The sequence below is a fragment of the Capsicum annuum genome, chromosome 1 (genome assembly GCF_002878395.1).
Source record: "Capsicum annuum cultivar UCD-10X-F1 chromosome 1, UCD10Xv1.1, whole genome shotgun sequence".
NCBI classification, from domain to species: Eukaryota; Viridiplantae; Streptophyta; class Magnoliopsida; order Solanales; family Solanaceae; genus Capsicum; species Capsicum annuum.
The window spans coordinates 248,454,026-248,472,220 of NC_061111.1; the positions used below are offsets into that span (position 1 = coordinate 248,454,026).

The 18,195-nt window shown below is 37.9% G+C and overlaps 1 protein-coding gene across 21 annotated transcripts in view; it reads right to left on the reverse strand.

Moving 5' to 3' along the window:
* Positions 1-944: 944 nt before the first annotated feature.
* The window catches only part of LOC107849837, a 62,000-nt gene continuing 44,749 nt past the window's right edge, over positions 945-18,195 (reverse strand). For 14 of the 21 annotated variants that reach the window (XM_016694406.2, XM_047401286.1, XM_016694399.2 and 11 more), the window contains 3 exons: positions 16,729-16,817; positions 15,777-15,822; positions 2,149-2,497 (listed from right to left, as the gene is read on the reverse strand). In XM_016694406.2, the coding sequence (XP_016549892.2) occupies positions 2,465-2,497; positions 15,777-15,822; positions 16,729-16,817 (168 nt within the window). In that variant the 3' untranslated portion in view covers positions 2,149-2,464. Of the gene's footprint in view, positions 1,988-2,148; positions 2,498-15,776; positions 15,823-16,728; positions 16,818-18,195 lie in introns of those variants that run through there. The other 7 variants (XM_047401297.1, XM_047401271.1, XM_047401276.1 and 4 more) reach the window with 3 other exon arrangements.

Consider the following 18,195-nt stretch of genomic DNA (forward strand, 5'->3'; position numbering starts at 1 on the left):
TTTTGTATAGTTAAAAGACCTACTTGTATACTGGCAATGTTAAAGATCATAGTTATAATTTGATGTCAAGTTAAAGATCATGTTTATGTATAATGCCTTTTGAAAAACCACCTTAACAAATACTGGACTTGTTTTACAACGGCTATGGCATAAATGAGTCAAACTTTTAATGAATGGCATGAATAAGCCATTTCTATTTGTTTTAATAAAAGATGTGGACCTCTAGTAACACAATACGTGGCGAAGCTATTTTTGAAAAATCACTGTTAACAAGTAATGGCATGAATGAGCCTGTTTTATAACGGCGATGGCATAAACGAGCCAAACTTTTAACGGGCGACATAGATGAGCCAATTCTGATAGTTCGATAACATATTTGAGCCTTTTCCCTTGTGAGTTTCATAGCAACAGTTTCATAATTACATAATATAACAAGTTATATTTATGTTTTTCCAAACTGTTTGTTGCTACAAAAATACAAATACATATTATTTTTACTGTCCTTATGATCGATATGTATTTTGTATTTTTACAAACTGTTGCTACAAAAATACAAATACATATGCTACAAAATGTAATTTGATAAAAGTGCTACTATGTTTTATAATTTAATACTTACGTATGCTACTTTATGTATTTTTCCTTAAAAAAAAATCACTAATATCCACCACTATGCCTACCCAATATTACACTTCATACAATAAAGTATTGCTCAAGCATGCATAGTCTAAAAAAATAAGTCATAACCTATCTCGAAAGCCGAGTAAACACGCCATAAACCCTCATATGATCATTATTTCCTTTTTGAACCGCCTCGAAGGGATCCCAATCTATTAAAATGATGCTCTACATGAGCATACCATACTACCAAGACGCATTCAAATCAAGAAATATCATTTTAGAAACTTAGGTCCAAACCCCTAATTCCAATACCCAAACTTAGATTAAACCAAAAAAAAAAATGATATATTAGATATGATATACCAAAGATAGTGTTCGATTCTAATCCACGCGATGAAATCTCGCAGCTCAAAAACCACCCCAAGCCAAAGACTAAAACTCCCAAAATAAAATTTAGAATAATGAAATTGAATTAGGAATATCCCACTATTTAGGAACATTGTAATCTTTGCACAAGAGACATGTCGTTTCACCTGCGATTTCACAAAGGCAGAACAACTCCGCAAAAGCAGAAGTCACTTGAAGTGACTCAACTTTGTGGAGGCAGAAGAACCCCACAAGTGCACCGCATTCAAAAAGGGTCTTCCTCGCTGATGCAGACCATGATGTACAGTACGTCATTCGCTGAAGCAGAACCATCCTAGTGGAACCAGAATCGCAAAAGCGACCAATCTCCTTGAACCACCCAAAACTTTTTCCCTAAGCAGGAAAAGGGCTGTCGGTGTGGCTGCAACAAATACATCCAAACCAGTAACCCAGCTCAAATCAAATGATGTTTTCAACCCTAAAAAATCACTCAAAACCTCCCGTAAACTAATAGTGCAAATCAATCATAAAAACATTTCAAAACTATTGAAATCATCAAATCGGCATTTCGAGGTCGTCAACTCTGAACCTTAAGAAAGCTAAAATTCCACAAAAGTGTCCAAATCACTCCAAAATGCTTCGCGATTGAGCAAAACATCCAACCAAGTCATAAATCACCGTTCAGACCTAGCGAATTGTCAAAACTCAAATCCAACCTCGTCAATCCTAGATGTTGGCTTTGATCAAGCTTTCAAACTTCAAAAACTGGGAAAAAAAAAAATCTCGAAACACATCCGATCACCTTGAAAATTGTGCCACCCTTCCCCCAAGTCACAAATAGCTAAAAGACGCTATGGGAAGGATCAAACGAGGAAAGAGACAAATATCACAAAACAACTATGAAGATTATTACATTACATAATGATATATTTTCATGGAACCAATAGCATAAAGCCTCTTGAGTGCTCATGGTGAGACTGATGGATCAAAATCTTCAAACCTACAGTATTGAATTCATCAAGCAATAGCACTTCTTTAAGCCCTTACATTAAACATCCATTACATACTAAAAGGATCTTATGAACTGAGGCAAAAATTCTGAAGAAAATATAGTACCCTAAATAATGATATAACTTTTAACAAAAGATATCAGTACAACTATTGAGAAAAGTTGAATTGATATGATTGATCTATAATCAATAAAATTAATCAGCCACTGATTCTGATTTCTCACAAGTACAACAAAGAGATACAAATGGGTAAAAAGGACAAAATCTAATATAATGATACAACACATGGTGCAAAAGCACCGTATAGAGTGACAACTACAAAATTTATTAAAAAAAGGGGGGGGATCTTTCTTCCTAGTTGCTCAAAAATGTTGATCAAAAGCCTGTTGATTACTGTTAAAAAATTTTATTGGTTCATATAAGGAATGACAATGGCCATAAATAATGCACCTTTACAGAGCAAAGGCTTATACTTTCCCCTTCCTCTTCTCATCGAATGCCTGCACAAAAAGTGAGTGGTAGAAATTTTCATGAATCTATAGCACCAAATAAAAGTCGCTAAGTTAAGTTCACCTAACACAAATATTGTAAGAAAAATATCAGAAATCTTTTCTACAGTAACATAATCAGTAAATAAGATTTAATACTTCAAGCTGAGCCATAAGAGTAAAATATGATGTCCACTCTACAAAATCTAGCGCGGCCTATACTCAAGTTTTTTGTGTATATAAAGTAAGCTTTATATATTACTCTCTCGAGGAGCTTAGAGGTCAAGAGGTGGAGGTTAAGAGGGTCAGTGATAGGCTGATGAAGATTAAGTTGGTCTTTGGGGGTTTTTCGTTGCATGTGTGTAGTGTTTATGCGCCACAGATGGGCTTGGAAGAGGAGGTGAAGGCGAGTTTTTGGGAAGATTTGGACGAGGTGGTGAGAAGCATGCCTAGCGCAGAGAAGACCGTCATAGCAGGGGACTTCAATGGGCACATTGGGGTCCTACCTGGAGGCTATGATGATGTGCATGGTGGTTTTGGCTTCGGTGTTAGAAATGGCGAAGGAGCGGCCCTATTGGATTTTGCGAGGCCTTTGAGCTGGTGGATGTGAACTCGAGTTTCCCGAAAAAGGAGAATCACCTGATTACCTTCCGAAGCGCGAAAACCAAGACTCAGGTTGACTTTCTACTGCTTAGGAAGGGGGATAGGGTGCTATGTAAGGACTGTAAGGTCATTCCGAGCGAGCACCTCTCAACCCAACATAGGTTGTTAGTGATGGACTAGTCTATCAAGAAGAGGAAGAAGAGTTGGTTCGGGGAGGGTCGATCTAGAATTAAGTGGGGTAGCTTGACGCTAGAAAGTGCACTGGAGCTAGGGGAAAAGGTGGGGTATAGGGGCGTGGGAGTGCAGGGTGGACGTGGATGCTATGTGGGATAGGGCGGCCAGCTACATCACAAAGACTGCTAAAGGTGTGTGGGGTGTCTCGAGGGGCCGGGCAGGTCGGCATAAAGGGGACTAGTGGTGGAATGAAGAAGAAAGTGGAGATCAAGAAGGGGGCGTATGTTAAGCGGGTCAATAGGGAGGTGTACAAGGTAGCTAGGAGGGAAGCTAAGTTGGCAGTTACAGCTGCCAAGTCAGCAGCGTTTAAGCGTTTGTATGCTGGGTTAGAGGAGAAAGGAGGGGATAAGAGGTTGTATAGGCTTGCAAAAGTTAGAGAGCGGAAGGGTCGTGACCTAGATCAAGTGAAGTGATTAAAGGGGAGGATGCTCACATTAAGAAGAGATGGCAGGACTACTTTCATAAACTTATAAACTTTTGAACAAGGAAGGGGACAGAGGCATTGAGCTAGGAGAGCTGGAGCATTTGGAAGAGAGCCGTGATTTCAACTACTGCAGGCGTTTTAAGGTAGAGGAGGTCAAAGAGGCTATTCGTAACATGCGGAGGGATAGGGCGACGGAGCCGGACGAGATTCCAGTGGATTTTTGAAAGTATGCGGGGGGGGCAGGGCTTAGGTGGTTGACGGATTTGTTTAACATGCCTGAGGCTTGGAGATGGAGTACGATGATTCCGCTCCAAAAAAATAAGGGTGACATTCAGAGTTGCAACAACTACAGGAGTATTAAGCTGTTGAGTCACACTATGAAGATTTGGGAGACAGTGATTGAGCGGAGACTGAGGAGGGTTGTGTTTGTTTCAGAGAACTAATTTGGATTTATGTCTGGCCGTTCAACGACAGAGGCAATCTATTTGGGGAGGAGATTGGTGGAGCAGTACAGAGAAAGGAAGAGGGACTTACACTTGGTGTTCATCGACCTAGAAAAGGCATATGATAAAGTCGCAAGGGAGGTTCTTTGGAGGTGTTTGGAGGCGAGGGAGGTCCCGGTGACGTACACCAGAGTTATCAAGGATATGTACGATGGAGGGAAGACCAGGGTGAGGACGGCGGGAGGAGACTCGAACCATTTTCTGATCGAGACTGGGTTAGATCAGGGATCGACTCTTAGTCCGTTCCTGTTTGCATTGGTGATGGACGTGTTGAAGCGGAATATTCAAGGCGAGGTGCCTTGGTGTATGCTATTTGCGGATGATGTAGTGCTGATTGATGAGACGCGGAGAAGCATGAATAACAAATTGGAGGATTGGATGAAAACCCTTGAGTCGAAGAGGTTCAGGTTGAGTAGGTCTAAGACGGAGTATTTGAAATGCAAGTTTAGTGACTTGAGGCAGGAGGACGATGTGGTGGTGAGGTTGGACTCCCAAGATGTTTGTAAGAGGGATAGTTTTAAGTATCTTGGGTCTTTGATCCAGGGGAAAGGTGAGATTGATGAGGATGTCACTAATCGTATTAGAGCAGGTTGGATGAAATGGAGGCTCGTCTTGGGGTTGCTGTGTGATAAGAAAGTGCCCCTTAAGCTTAAAGGCAAATTCTATAGAGTGGCAGTCCGTCCGGCGATGTTGTATGGCGCGGAGCGTTGGCCAGTCAAGCATTCCCACATCCAAAAAGTGAGGGTGGCAGAAATGAGGATGTTGCGTTGGATGTGTAGGCTTACTAGAGGGGATAGGATTAGGAATAAGATTATCCGAGAGAAAATGGGAGTGGCCTCAGTGGAGGACAAGATGTGGGAAGGAAGGCTGAGATGGTTTGGACATGTGATGAGGAGGGACGCGGATGCCCCAGTGCGTAGGTGTGAGAGACTAGCGTTGGATGGCTTCAGAAGGAGTAGAGGTAGGCCGAAGAAATACTGGAGGGGGGTGATCAGACATGACATGGAGCAGCTGCAGCTTACTGAGGACATGACCCTAGATAGGAAGGTGTGAATGCCACGGATAAGGGTAGAAGGCTAGCGGGAGGGTGTCGATTATAGCAAGCCATCAGGAGAGTTCTTGTGTAGCTGGGTTAGTAACCTTAGGTCTGGGTCTATAGGTGTCTATGGCGGCGAATATGTGTTACTTATACGTGGGGTCCCTTTCATATTTTCTTAGTTGCTATCTGCTTACTTCGTGTTGCAATATCTCTCGTATTTTCGTATTGCTCTGATTTACTTTTTAGTATTCCTTATGCCTTTTCTGTTATGTATTTCATCTCCTTGTCGTTTATTCTTTATCTTGAGCCGGAGGTCTATCGAAAATAGCCTCTCTACTTCTTCGAAGGTAGCGGTATAGACTGCGTACATCTTACCCTCTCCAGACCCCACTTTGTAGGAACACACTGGGTTTGTTGTTGTTGTTGTTGTCTCTCGATCTCCTTCGATATGGTAAAAATAATTTCTTTTTTATTTGTAAAGAAGAAAAAGAGGGAGAAGGAGAAGGAGAAAAGAAGGAGATGGATTTAGATCATCCACAAAGAGAACAAATTATTTGTTTCCACTCAAAGACGTCGTCTTCATTGGTCCACATAAATCTGTATGAACCAACTCTAGCCTTTCCTTCGCCCTCCAAAGACTTCCTTTTAAGAAAGGATCGTCTATGAATTTACCAAATTGACATGACTCACAAACATCTCGGCACATGTCAATTTTGGGTACATTAAGCACCATACCCTTTGATTGCATTTACACCAATGAACTAAGATTGTAATGACCGGTCCTTTCGTGCCAAAGTCATGTATCACTCAATTCAAGATTGAAAGAGCAACTTCCAGCAGAATAGCATGAAATTGGAAAGGAATTGTCAATCATGCTAATTTTAGCTACTTCACATCCATTAGGATCATAAATGACAGATTTTTTATCCTTAAAATTAAGTGAATAATTATTATGAAGCAACTGAGCAATACTCAACAAGTTCTGAGTCAAACTTGCACATAAAGAACATCGATAATGATTTTCATACCTTCAATAGTAGGAAGTTTTACTGACCCTTGACCTTGAGCTTACACCAGTGCACCATTTCCAAGCATTAGTTTAGTTCTATCATATCTGTCCAAGCTAGCAAATTGATTTTCATCAATCGACATCTGCCTTGTGCACGCGCTATTGACATACCAATTACATCGATCAACATGTTATGTAAGGGAGGCCATGAATACCTCCTCTGATTTTCCTACTTAGTGATCACCCGCAAAATTTACTCGTCGGAAAGTCTAGACGCTTTGAGTTAGCTTTTGCTTGCAATTCCTCTCAATGTGTCCATACTTCTTACAATATCTACATTGAATAGCATATCTCTTTGATTTCTATCAACAATTCTTCTCCAAGTGGTTTGTCTTCTTACAAATACCAGAAGGTGGAAATTTTTCTTTTCTCAACGATTCACTTTGGTATCCACCAGATTTTACCTCTCAGGAGTGATCTAACAAGACTTTTTGCCTTCCTTTTGTTGCTTGAATTTATGTCTTCCTTGAAAGGCATCTTTGACTATCCGTTCATTCCTCATAGTTACCCGTTGCTCTTGGAATTGCAATTTGGAGATCAATTCAAGTATTGTAAGACTAGCCAAGTCACAAGACTCTTCAATAACTGAGATTTTTGACTCGAACTTGTCAAGAAGGCTGATCAAAATCTTTCCAACAACTTCTTGAAAAGTTTTCACCAAGTATTATTATCTGGTTCACAATCTCCATCAGCTTGGAAGAGTATTCTTTCACACTATCTATGTCCTTTATCTTTCAAAAGTTCAAACTCCCTCTTCAAAGTTAAGACCTTGACAGACTTCACAAACTCTTTGGTTGTTTCACAAGCCATAATCATTGTAAACATCACTTCCGTAAGACATGAATGTATGCAAGTGAGAGCTCTTGGATATCTTGTTACCAACTCATCGTGCTTTTTAATTTCACTGAGAGTTAATATTAACTCTCAAAGGCTGGACAACAGGTTCTCCTATCTCAACAACTTCGCGTAAGTTGAGAGCCTTCAAATAAGCCTTCATCTTTGATAGCCTAAATATGATAATTCTCCCCGGTGAAAATTGGAGGACCCGTCGTTGGCTGATTTTCAGGTGCCATGACTTTCCAACAAGCAAATTCAAGAAGAATCAAAAACTTAATGAGCGAATCAATAATACTTGATTTACATCTTTTAGAAAAAGAGCTCTCATACCATGTTAGAAACAAAAAGGAGGAACGATAAAGAAATTGTTGTTGTAAATTGCTACAAAACAGCAAAGAGAAAAAGTTGAAGGTTTTTTGAGTTCTATTTTAATCTCTAGATTATTTACATATACCTAGTATGTGAGGATTATAAACCACATAATAAGCAAAAATATGTCACACTAAACTAAGAACATGTGGCTTATTAATCTCCACTCATTTTAAACCAAAGAGGCTTGTATACTACAACAATATCTACTATCTAGGAGTTTCTAGAGAAATCTTAATTTCCTAACCACCATGTTTCTTAACATCGGTGGTGTTGTGTATGCGTCTTGACATTTTTTGTGCATTGTGTACCATGTTGTGGACTAAGCAAGTGTCAGTCACGTCTATGAGGTATTTTGGGATGAGACAGTTTTTGTCATAAATGGCACGAGTCCATGACAACATACACGATGCGTCAAATATACCAAGAAGCATACGCAATGTCTGATGATGTCAAGAAGCATACACACAAAGGCGAACCCAGGATTAAAGGAATGCGGGTGCACCATTATCTTTACATAAGCCTCGAGAATCTTTCAATGACGAATGAAGGATAATGTTAGTGTTTGACTGACTGGTCAGTAGAAACTTAAGCAATGATGAAAATACAAATACATAGGCAAAATATGGATTTTATGCTAATAAATAAACCTTAACAAAGTAATACCAGATCATTGTAGTAGCCTAGTGGAATAGGGTACATTCTCTAAGCAACATGTCACGAGTTCAACTCCCTAATGCCCATTTTTGTTATTAAAAAAGTAAATAATATAAAACAAAAAATAGCAAAATTAACGTTACCACTAGAATCGAACCTGGGTCACGTTTGTGGGAAACGTCATCTAGAACCAACGCGCCCAAAGTGGAATGATGTTCATTAGGGTGCACATATAATATATATATTTGTCTTAAGGTATATATATATATGTACATACATATAGCTTTGTCCGAACTTAACGGGTGCACATGCACCCCCACCCTAGCACGTGGGTCCGCCTCTGCATACACAATGCCCCGTGTGCCAAGAAGCATACATAATGCCTAGTGATGCCAATGGACATACACAATGCCTTAACCTCATGGCTCACTTGTATCACACCATGAAACCATTCTATAATGAGTTTTAGTATCGTTGAACATAAAACATATGTGGTTGGCCTCGAAGATAACCGTGTCACAACACATAACGAAGCAAACAAAACACATTTTTAAAATGGGTATGAAAAGTGTGAGACATATAGGAGAGCAATATTATTGACTTCTTGTAGTTGTATCTACATTATTACACTGAGACCCTTATTTATAGATACTATATTTCAATTCGTTTCCAAGTAATACACTATATTACAATCTATTTCTAAGTAGGATTTTATATAATATTCCTTCTCCTACTCATATTCTAACATTCTCCCTCAAGCTGGTGCATATAGGTCACTATGTACCAAGCTTGTTATAGATGTGATTAATACGAAAACCGGTAAGAGACTTGATGAAGATATCTGAAGAAAATAGTTAACGATTGATCGTGACGTCCAGATGATCACAGTTAAAAGGAACAAACTGAAAAAATGGTCAAAAAAGTAGTAAACGTCGCCAAAAAGTAGAAAGTAGATTTGTCACTAGAAAATTGTCAGAAACTAGTACACTTTGTGGGGTGACACTAGGTTTGTTGTTGTTGTTAATCTCGAAATCAAGAGATGAGTAGCTTTTGAACAAGTCACCAAAAGTTTGTCGTAACATGCTCATGGGTTGGATTATTAGATTTAACAACTAAAAAATGGTCAAATTCTAAGAAACACTATATGGGTAGGGTCAGAATGATGGCAAAACCCTACTAGAAGAGAAATCGATGATCTTCCCAAAACAGGCTCGAGAAGATTGTTTAAGACCATCAAATTATAAGGGTAGGATCAGAATGATGGCAAACACTACTGGAAAATAGATAATAGGTAGGGTCGTAATGATAGCACGACTCTGGTGAAAAAGAAAAATTATATAGATAGGGTCGAAATGACGGTACAGCCTTATTTGAAAAAGAAAAATTATAGGGGTAGGGTCGAAATGACAGCAGGACCGTACTAAAAAAGAAGAATTATATAGGTAGGGTCAGAATGATGGTACGACCATACAAAAATCAGTTCTAAGGAGTCAATAAGAAAACACACAAAACCATGCAAATCAAATCTGAGGAGTCACTAAAAAGAGGCAAGGTGCTACGCAACTCAGATATCAGAAAGTAGTAAGAAAAGTTGCATGGTACTACACAAATTAAATACGAAAGTAGTCCGAAGAGATGCACGGTGTTGCGCAAATCAAATATGAGAAAGTAGTAAGCGGTAAGATGAACGGTTCTATGCAAATCAGATATGAGAAAGTAGTCACTAGAAAGATGCACGATGCTATTCAAATTAGATATAAGAACCCACCGAAAGAAGCACGGCGTCCCAACTTTTGCTAACACGATCATTGTCCAGACAGGCAGCCAATATGAGTCATAGCTGCCCGCCGGGAGCAAAAATTATTTGCACCTGTATCAAAATCGTAGAGACTCTGATACCATGTGAGAAATATAGGAGAAAAATATTATTGACATGTTGTATCTACATTATTACACTGACACTATTTATAGACACTACATTCCAATTTTTTTCCAAAGTAAGACACTACATTACACTTCTTTTCTAAGTAGAATTCTTATTCTATATACTATTCTTTTCTTCTACTCATTCTAACAAAAAGCAAGCACTAAGAGCTTGAAATCTCACTTACCTCGAATTTACAACTCAAGCACCCTTTCTAATCACCTCCAACTACACAAAAATGGGTTTATAATGGTCAAGGACCCTTTGATAGATGTTTCCTATTTTTAAGCCGAAGTCAAATTTGCTACCAAAGTTTGACTCATAAAGTTCACTCAGGTCAACAGGGCAAATTCCCAACCCATGACAATCAACTAATTCTCTTAGACGAGAGGATTTCAGAACACTAATCAAAATCAAATTTTGGTAATGTTTGCCCTCAAATTGATAATTTGGGTTGAACAACCCTAACGTTAGATTTTCTCAATTCCTTTAAAAAATTTCCATGTTTCTACCATAAAAATTTTCTTATAATCGCATAATAAAATCAAATAAAATATTAGGATTATTATCTTGATGATTTGGGATAAGAATCTCAATTTTCCTCTTCTCTTCTTTTCTTCTTTTCTTCTTTTGTGTTTTCTCTTTTATGTTTGTGTTCTACTTTTTCTTTTTCTCACTTTTGATAACAATCGAACTTTTAATTCCTTTCACTATTTTTTTTCTTTGGGTTTGGTCTACTTTCTTTCTTCTTTAAAAAAAAATCTTTAAATTCCCTTTTTTATTATTTGTTAAAAACCACAATAATTTTGAATTTAATTGGATTAGTATATATAAGTGACAATTAATTATTTTTCTCAATTTTATCCTTACCGGTAAGTAACTATTTCGAAACGTATTGGAGTACAAGTATTCAAATTTAGATTTTCAAAACATAGTTAACAAGAGGGGACATGGATAGTATATGGGAGATGACTGTCAGTTGCATCAGGGAATCTAGGTGTTGGTTGCCTCAAGAGGCCGATCTGGCGAGCAGCAGGTGGACTAGTGGTGGAATGGCGAAGTCTAAAGTAAGGTGGAGACAAGAAGGCGGCTAATGCAAAGTTGGTGGAGGTAAGGATGAAGAGGAGAAGCGGACGAATAGGGAGGAGTATTAGTTAGCTAGGCAAGAGGCTAAGTAAGCGGTTATGACGGCTAAAACAACTTTCAAGAGCTTGTATGCAGAATTAGACGAGAAAGGCAGGAATAAGTTGTATAGGCTAACCAAGGCTAGAAGTGGAGGGCTCATGACCTTGACCAAGTGAAGTGCATCAAGGGGGGGCATGGCAATGTATTAGTGGAGGGGAGAAGGTGATAGTCTTATTTCCATAAACTCTTGAACGATGAGGGGGACAAAGGCATTGTGTTGGAGGACTTAGAGCATTCGGAGGTTTCACGATTACGTGTATTGTAGGCATATAAAGGTTGAGGAGGTCAAGGGTGCTATTTGTAAGATGCATAGGGGTATCGCGACTGGCCCGGACAAGATTCTGTTAGATTTTTGGAAGAGCACTGCTGGGGTAGGTGTGGAGTGGTTGACCGATTTGTTTAACGTCATTTTCAGGACGACAAATATGCCCGAAGCATGAAGATGGAACACGATAATTCCATAATAATAAGGGTGACATTCAGAGCTGCAATAATCATAGGAGTATTATGTTGTTAAGTCACACTATAAAGGTTCGGGAAAGGGTGGTAGAGTTGGGGTTGAGAAGGATCGTGACTACTTTCGAGAATCAGTTCAGTATCATTCCAGGTCGCTCGACTACCGAGGTCATTCATCTCGTGAGGAGATTAGTGGAGCAGTATAGGGAGAAGGACCTTCACATGGTGTTTATCGATCTAAAGAAGGCATACGACAAAGTTCTCAGGAGATTCTTTGGAGGTGTTGGAGGCTAAAGATGTTCCTGTGGCATACACTAGGTTCATTAAGGACATGTAAAACAGAGTGAAGAGTGACGGAAGATTTAAAGCACTTTCCTGTTTTGACAGGGCTGCACCAAGGATTGACTCTTAGTCCAGTTTTATTCACTTCGGTAATGGATGTATTGACTTGACATATCAAGGTGAGCTCTAATTGACAGACTTGGGGAGGTGTTATTGATAAGTTGGAGGTTTCGAGACAAACCCTAGAGTTTAAAAGGTTTAGATTGAGTAGGACCAAGATGGAATACTTGGAGTGCAACTTCAGTGGGTTAATGCATGAGGTGGACATGGTAGTGAAGTTGGATTCCCAAGCTATTCAAAGGAGATAGTTTCACGTATCTTGGTCGATGATTCAAGGAAATGGAAAGATTGATGAGGATGTCACACGTTGCATTGGCGTAGGGTGGATGAAATGGAGGCTCGCTTTTAGAGCCTTGCATGATAAGAAGGTGCCCCCTAAACTAAAAGACAAGTTCTACGGAGTGGCAGTCCGACTGACTATGTTGTATTGAGCGGAGTGTGGGCCAATTAAAAACTCCTACATCCAAAAGTTGAAAGTAGTGAAGATGAGGATTTTACAATGGATGTGTTGACATACAAAGATAGGTAGGGTTAGAAATGAGATTATTCGAGAGAAGATAGGAGGGTAGAGGTAGGCCGAAAAACTATTGTAGGGAGATGATTAGACATGACATGAAGCAATTACAGCTTACGGAGGACAGGACCCTAGTTAGAAAGGTGTAGGGGACGCGTATTAGGGTAGAGTAGAGGGTTGGTAGGTGGGAGTGTGTCCTTGCTAGTAAGTAGGAGTGTTTTGTTTGTAGCAGGGCTAGTGGTCATAAGTGCTATGCATATGTCTGGTCTGGTAGTTTCCTGTTCGTAGTATCTTCTAACTACTCTGTGGGTGTCTTGTTTTTGTTATTATCTATTGGTGTGTTATTTCATTTTTAGTTTTTGTTTATGATTTTTTTAAATGTCTTTTTACTGTTTGGTATCCTGACTCGAGGGTTTATGCCTCTCTACTTTATCTGAGGTAGTGGTATTGACTGTGTACACTTACCCTCCCCAGACCTCACTTTGACCCCCACTTTGTGGGAATACACTGGGTATGTTGTTGTAGTTAATAAGAGCAACTCGGTAAAATAAAAATTTAATTAATGTTATTTTCAGGGATGCAAAATGCTAAGTGGACAAGCAAACAAAATGGAGGGAGTACAATCTGATAGAGAAAGAGAAAAAGACTGAGAACATACTAGATATGCTTTTGACATAATTTATCATATTTTGTTGAATTATGAGATCATTTGATCTAAAAGCTTAAATTGTTGAGAGAGAAAAGAACACTTTTATTTACTTAAGTTTTCACATCTTCTCCCGGGCACGCGGCAAACCATCGAGAGAGTGAGTGAACGGCTAGCCAAAGCTTCTCGTTTGGAGAAAAATCGTGGTGGAAATGCGATTGAAAGTTGAAATGAGACAACAGAACGAGTGAAAGAAGTTACTGAAAGTAAAGCCCCTTTTGTTGTGTTGGGCAACATGAGTTTACTTAAGTTTTCACATCTTCTCCTGGGCACGCGTAATTCTTTTCATGGGTCAAAACACATGACACTCTTTTTTGGTAATGAGTGGCGCTGAGACCCGAATTCAGAATCTCTGCTTGCTCTAAACCATGTTCAAGAATGCAACCACTCATTATCCTTATCAATCGTGACCATCTCATTTAAAAAGCTTAAGTTGTTAAAGAGATCACATTTTTATTTACTTATTTACATCTTCAACAAACTTCATGAAATCTTAGAAAGGTACTAAGTGGCCCAGATTGGTTGAGTGAATGTGATTATTGTTTGTGGCCTAGATTGGTTGAGTGAATGTGATTATTGTCTCCTTATATGATGCAGAGAAATCCTAACCTCCTCATAAGCTAACTTTTGGTTTCAGATAGAATGAAGATTCATTTTCCTAACATGTATTAGAGTAATACCACCGCAATAGACCCATGTTATGTCTTACATGGTCTAGCTCTCAAAATCTAGCCATGGGGTGGGGAAGGAGTAAAGAAGACGCGTGTATTAAAATCCCAAATTGGTTGAGGAAATGAGTTGTTGTCTCCTTGTATAAAGTTGGGCAATCCTTGCCTCGCCAGCTAAATTTTGGAATTGAACTAGATCCAAGGTCCTTCTTAAGATATGAATAGATAAATGCAAGGTAAATTTTACATAGCAGTTATAAGACTAGCAATGTTATATAGGAGATAAAGTTGAGTTGATAACGCCAACACACCACAAGATCAGTTCATAGAAATGCAGATGCTAAGATGAATGTGCGGTCATACAAATTAGAAAACGTAAAAAGAAAAGGACCCTAATTGCCAAAGGGTGCAAATAGCACAGATTGAGGATACAATGAGAGAAAGCCGTTTGACATGGTTTTTTCATGTCCAGCTGCTTCTCCACTGGTCTGTAAATATGATATCATGGTGGGGAAGATATTAAATGGAGACAATGTAAACCTAAAATCACATGAAGTGAGTTATCTTGAAAGACCCATAGTATTGGAATCCATGCAGCCTTGACAAAAAGCAGGCCACAATAAGAAGAAAAAATCTATACAGGTGACACCAATTAGTTGGGAAAATCTACATCGATACGGGTGCAGATCTAGAGGTCAAATCATTCATAATCTAAATTTTAAGATTCGGGAATACAGATCCAGATATGGATACGGGTGAAGGAATTTGGCTAAAAATAATTCAAAAATCTAAAAATAGGACTATAAAACCTAATGATGAGATATCATGTGGAACTTGAGGACAAAATATTGATGAGAGAATCTTGGAAGGAAATAAAAGGAAAAAAAGTGATTGACATAGAAATTTTTGTATACAAGGTATTCCATTTTCTTCAAAGTACCCAAAATCGGTCGCTCCTTTCATTGAATTTGTCTGGAATTTCTATGTCGATTTTGGTCAAAGTACACTCAGTCGGCTCCGACACCCATGTCGTATCGACACGAGTGCGGGTGCAGCACAGAAAGTGAATAGTCTGAGCAACATTGAGGAAAATGTTTTAGTCAGGTCAGTATATTTACTTTAACTAATGTCATTTCTAGGTGGTTCTTTTAACCTATGTCAGATTTTTATGCTTTATCAAAAATATAGAACTCCTACTATTAGCTCTTTTTATTTTCTATCAAGTTGGCCTGAGATGAATTGAAATGGGGATCATGGTCATTGAGTATTCATATAACCAGCACCAAGTTGCCTGGGATTGAAGCATAATTGTTTGTGTATACATTAGCATATAATAAAAAGGGTAGTAATTTAGTGCAGTCTAGTAGATCAACATAAGTGACCATGGATGACTATTCATTTTATATTTTTAAAGATTCAGGACAAGAAACATGTGTGCTAAAAACTGTCCAATTGGAGTTAGAATCCGACTACAGTATGACTCAAATATGTTAACCAAGTTTTGATGCCCACAATTTCTAGAATCTAGCTAAGCATCAATATATAGGAAACATCGTAGTTTAGATTGTACTAAACAAACATAGATGTGCAAAATGATTAGTAAACAGAGAAATAGCAGGAAATCATATTAGATGGTTAATTAAAAAGGACGAAGTTAAGTTTCAAACTCCACATTTCATAATATCATAAAGGAAACAATACCTTGTTTTGGAAGATTCTCATCGTCAGCACAAGAGTATCACGCATTCTACAAAGAAATAAGAAAGCAGAGCAGCTTAAGTTTCAATAATCAAAGAACACAGAGAACCAAAATCTGATTCGACGATAATATAGTAACTAAGGGAATAAGATATTCCCAATACCAAAATTCTAGGGTAACAAACAAACCCATGAACACAAGCACCAAAAGAAATAACAGCTGAGTTCTCTTCTTTTAAATGATAAATGAAAAGCTGATTCCCCATATGATGTATACAACTTAATACCTTATCTAAAAATAAAAAATAAAGAAGTGTACACAACTTAATATCATGAAATTACAACAATATAAGCTGAAACATAGGTCTTTCTAATACTCTAGCTACAGATTATACGAGAGAGAATAAATAGGTAAAGTACAGTGGGAATATGCATATAAGCTGCTGACAAACAGCTTACAACCACAACTATCGATGCAAGGAACCATATCTGGAAAAGTACATGCTGAATAAATAATAAATGAATCCATGCCATCAATATGTGGATTCTTTCATTCATTTATATGATACAGAACATATAGGGAGTGCCGTTTTACCTACATATTACTCAAGACATGTGATCCTAAAGTGCTTTTTAGAAAAGTAACTTAAAAGAAGGATTAGGAAACAAAATCCTAATCTCTTCAACACAATCTATAACTGTTCACTTTATGATGATGTGGATATTATCCCTAAATTAGATATTCTCCTAAACCAAGAATTTACGATGCAATACCATTTCAATGGTTTGCTTACAGCTTACGTTTTGCGTGACTTCGTTGAACCTATTAGACAAAACATTCACAAGTTATATGCCCTGTGCATGATTACATTGTCATAGGACAACTGACGATTTTTCAATCTCACGTGATTTTAACCCCCAAAAAATGATGAGTTAAGAGGGATTGGTATAGTACCTTATATCGTTGTTCGTGCTGAAGGGATGTGAAGACCCATCGGAGCATGTGATAACAAACTGTGTTGATAGGCCACTTGGAATTTTGATCTACACATAGAATAGTCAGAATTACACTCAAATATTTGACAATATATCAAGTGATAGTGCAAATTTTCATTCTGTAGATTCAAGAACCTTACAACCATACAATTAATCCAGTCTTATATATTTGCTTCAGTTATTGAGTATTGATCCCCCTCACACCTACCTGCCGTAAGTACAAGAAACTTACCCCTCCTTTGATCAATAATGGTGTCTTCAACATTTTAAATTACTAATTCTTGCTTCATATGATTGTCATTAGAAATTCAAGAACAATGTGAATAAACCACCATAAAATGAGCTTTTTTGGCTTGCCACTACTATTATATTGCAAATATTGTAAGTCAATTGATGGACTCTCCAAGTGATAGTCATGGATAAATAAAATCAAGTAATCAACTCTAATAAAGGACAAATTTTTAAGGATCAGGGCCATGAGCAGATCATTGGATAAGTCTACATTGATTCGGCAGGATAACCTTCTGGTAGACGGTCAACTCTAGATATTGTATTTTGATAGGAGATAATTTGGTTTCTTGGAAGAACAAGAAACTGAATGCTATTGCTCCATCTAGTGCAAAAGAAGAATATCAAACAATGGTTGTGGCAACTTGTGAACTAATTTGTATCAACAGTTGCTTAGAGACTAAAGTTTGGAGAAAAAAGTCAAAAGGAACTTGTATGGAATAATCAAGTTGCACTTCATAGGACATCAACCCCAGTGTTTCATGAAAGGACACAGTGCATCGAGATCAATTGTCACTTTATTAGAGAAAATATATTCTTTAAGATACACTGTTATAAAATTCCTGAAGTCAAATGATCAGCTTGTTATATCTCACCAAGTTTCTCACTCCTCAAATTAGTTACATCTGGCCCATGCTAAGCCTGGGCCCAAACAACAACAACATACCCAGTGTATTCCCATCAAGTGGGGTCTGGGGAGGGTAAAGCCTAATCCTTATAGATTTATAGATTTTTTTTGCATTTCTTTTGCTCTTACATCCTTGCCTTTTGTAACATTAGTTTGACACTTTCTAAGAACTTCTAAAAAATTGAAGTAAAAAAGGTATCTGGAAGTTAAAGGAGAATATTTTTCTTAGTCTAAATATTAGACTTTAAAAAGAAAAATATATCAAACAAATGCACGTGAAAAACTCTTCTAGTTTCTATTTTACTAATTTCTTTTGAGATGGTAATGTCTAATGATCCAAATTGAGCTTTACATACGTAAAATTAATTTCAGTTGTTTCAATAACATTTTCATATAAAAGAAAGATTCAAATATGTATGAGCATGTGTTGTGGATCCGTAGAAGTTAATTAATTGAATATTTAATTATATTTTAACAACAAACCCAGAGGTCTGGGGAGGGTAAAATGTA